We start from the raw sequence: 3,261 nt of genomic DNA on the forward strand, positions 1-3,261 counted from the left end.
TCAAAATTAAATTTTAGAATCTTAAACACTAAACAAAACAAACAATATTAACAAAAAAATAAATACAGTATAACTTAAAATTTTTAGTCATAAAAAGTTATCCCGCGGTATACCACGGTTAAAATCTAGTTCTATTTTAATACTACATAAACTAAATCCCGTGTTTATATGTACTTATGTATCTTGCTTATGTACTGGTTTTTTCCCCTGTGAATGTCAGTGAATGTCAAATACTAATGGGATATTGTAATAGTGAGAACTTTAAAAATGAAAAGTCGATTTTATAGTCAATTTACATATAAAAGGTTGAGCAAAATAACTCTCTTTGTCCTCTCTCTCTTCTCAGATCTCTTGCCATGAATGGTTTAATTATGCACTCACTTTTCGGAAAAATACAAGTTGATATCTATTTGAAACTGAAACATGAGAGAGTGTGAACAAAGAAGACAAGAAATAAGTAGTACATCGAAATGAAATGCCCTTTATTCCATTCACATTTGCATTGCATCACATATACTTATTACTATTGTCTTTTCAACAACACTATTCTACATTTACATATCTTATACCCTTTGAGCCCAAAATATACATGCACAAGTATTCTATTTATGCTTCCATTCTATTATATTCCCCACTTTTTTTACCCATCATATCTACACAACACTATATTATGTTAAGCTTTTTTTCCCTTACATTGCTTTATACCATTATAGACATATATATATACATACATTTACACGGAACTACTACTAGTGATTTGTTATTAGCATAAGATACATTACCAATTCCCTTCTTAGTATTCTATGATTAGTCCTCCGAAAGGAGCACGGTGCGGGATTCCCTTCCTTCGTTTTGCGATTCTGCGACTCACGGCTGATAAAGGCGGTGTTGATGGCGTGAAACTATTATTCATAATGTCGTCATTCTTCTTGAGCCTCCCGATACTCGTAGTGCTATACGAATCATCAGAGTCCGAAAGGTTGTTCGACCAATCCTTTCTTTTCCTCTTTGATATTCCAGAGATCTAATCAGAAACAATACAAGATCAAACAACGTTAGTATTACGTTGATTGATGCTAGGGAATATCTTAGTAATTATCTCCTATAAACAAACAAAAAATGAAGATAGTGAAACCCATTAGAGAAAAAGTAATGAAAATGAAAAGACCTTTAAAATGAGGTGTTGTTACTTAAGGATGAAGCTTTTTCTTTTTTTTTTAATTGACTTGGAATTTTCTTCCCTAACTTTCTCGTCAACCCAAATGCTATTATTATTTTTCAACTCCACAATTTCTTGAAGTTGCTATCATCGCCCCACATTTTCTCGCCCACCCAACAAGAAAAATCCTTTTTTTTTTTAAGTCCTTTTCTCAATTCCCATCAAACAAGGATTAAAGAATAAATGACGGTCTAAATACAAAATCAATATAATTCAGGAAAATTATTGAATAGTAGTTAGTTTTACCTATTCAACTAAGTTTGGACTTATTAACACTTTTCTCCCTCAAAATAGTGTTTTGTTCAGTATATAGACCCAAAAATAGCTACATATTTATTGAAGTTAACTTTCTCCACAAGTAAATATATATACATTTACCGACCAAAACTTTGACATTTATGTTAGTTTCTTCCTTTTATTCACCAAGTTTTTTTTACTTGATTTTCCCGCATTTTCTTACCCAAACGTGGAAAATTTTACTTTCTCAATTTCATCAACCAAAACCAACACACAACTAACTCCTATTTACGATCAAAGACATTAATAACAAGTTTTTTTTAATTGGTTACCTTGCAACCAAGAGAGCAGAATCTGAAGGAATCAACGAGACTTCGATAACAGACTTCGCAGGTATTGATCACACCTTTGCCTGGTCGAGGCTGAGGTCTCTCGTTCAAGAACACAACCTTAGCACTGTTAATCACATATGTTTGAACTCCTGTTATGTCCAGAAACTTCTGAATCTCCGACACTCTTATCACATCGTGATACGATGATCTCCTTATCTGTAAAAATTTAAATAACCAAGAAAAAATCAATCAAACAAAGTAACAAAAAAACTATTTTTATTTTTCTCGCATTTTCTTGGGAAAGTTTTCCCGAGAATCCCGGAATAATAAATGATAGAAAAAAGGTAGATGACCAACCAAACTTAACACAATCTGGATTTTAACCACATGGTAAAAAAAAAATCAGATAAAAAAACGAACCTGAATGGCGTGATGGTCCTTGTGAGAAGAGAGACATAGAGAACAGAGAGGACCATTGGTACAGTCTAAACAGTACATGTTACATTCACTCTTGTGTGAGTCTGCGTGTAGTTTGCATTGTACAAAGAACTTCTCACGAAGCAGTGGTTTTAGCCATGGAGGCCATGTCTTATTGTTTTCTTCTTCAGCTCCCTGTTTCACACAAAAACAATCTCAGAAGAATGAGAAACAAACAAACAAACAAACCAGAGTATGATTCAAAACAGAGAACAGAGTCAATTGAAAACAGAGTCAAGTCAAATTTAAAAAGAATCAATTTGTGGAAAGAAAAAAAAGATTCGAGTTTTTGAGAGAACCCATTAGGGAAACAAACACTAAGATTGATCAGAGCTGGAAAAAAAAAGAGTTCGTGGTGGGATTTGAATCGGATCTTTTGAAGTAAAACAAAAAAAACAGAGCATTTATGATCAAACTTAAAGAGAACACATTTGAAGAAAAACAAAAAAAAACAAAGATTGAATCTTTCTTGTATTGTGAGTACCATGATGATTCTTGAGTTCGTGGGTTTGATCTCTCTGACAGTAGCTTGCTGTTGATTCTCTTCAATCGCAACTTTTTTTAAGTGAGAGAAAGGAAAGAGCAAAGCAGAGGAGAGGAGAGAGAGAGAGAGAGAGAGAGGGGTTCGTGTAAAAACAAAGAGAAGCGAAGAGTCGTTCTTATCCGCACAAAAGTCGACTATACTCCGAACCTAAACACCCGAGCCTAAAAACCCGAAGCTGAGAAAGAGAGAGAGAGAGAGCTTTGCTTTTGCTACGGAGGGTTCAATGAACCGAACCCAACCTCCCACTTTCATTGTTTCTTCTTCTTCTCCTTTTCACATTTATTATTTGTTTTTATGTTTAAATTTCCATTTTTTATTTTTGGTTCTTTACTTTTTAATGCACATAATGGGAGAATTAATCAAAAATATCTGATTCAATTCAAGACTTTAGTTCGACTTCGAGACATCAGAAAGAAAAAGAAAAATATCTGCACTCAATCTAATCAAGAAAT

At 33.4% G+C, this 3,261-nt stretch overlaps 1 protein-coding gene across 1 annotated transcript; it reads right to left on the reverse strand.

Annotated features, from left to right (window-relative positions):
* LOC104741876 lies at positions 459 to 3,061 on the reverse strand. Its single transcript, XM_010503441.1, has 5 exons — positions 3,044 to 3,061; positions 2,750 to 2,956; positions 2,209 to 2,400; positions 1,789 to 2,004; positions 459 to 1,024 (listed from the first exon to the last, which is right to left on the reverse strand). The coding sequence occupies exons 1-5, from the start codon at positions 3,059 to 3,061 to the stop codon at positions 794 to 796; spliced, it is 864 nt and encodes a 287-aa protein (XP_010501743.1). The 3' UTR covers positions 459 to 793.

This window comes from Camelina sativa, chromosome 3, assembly GCF_000633955.1.
Source record: "Camelina sativa cultivar DH55 chromosome 3, Cs, whole genome shotgun sequence".
Classification (NCBI taxonomy): Eukaryota; Viridiplantae; Streptophyta; class Magnoliopsida; order Brassicales; family Brassicaceae; genus Camelina; species Camelina sativa.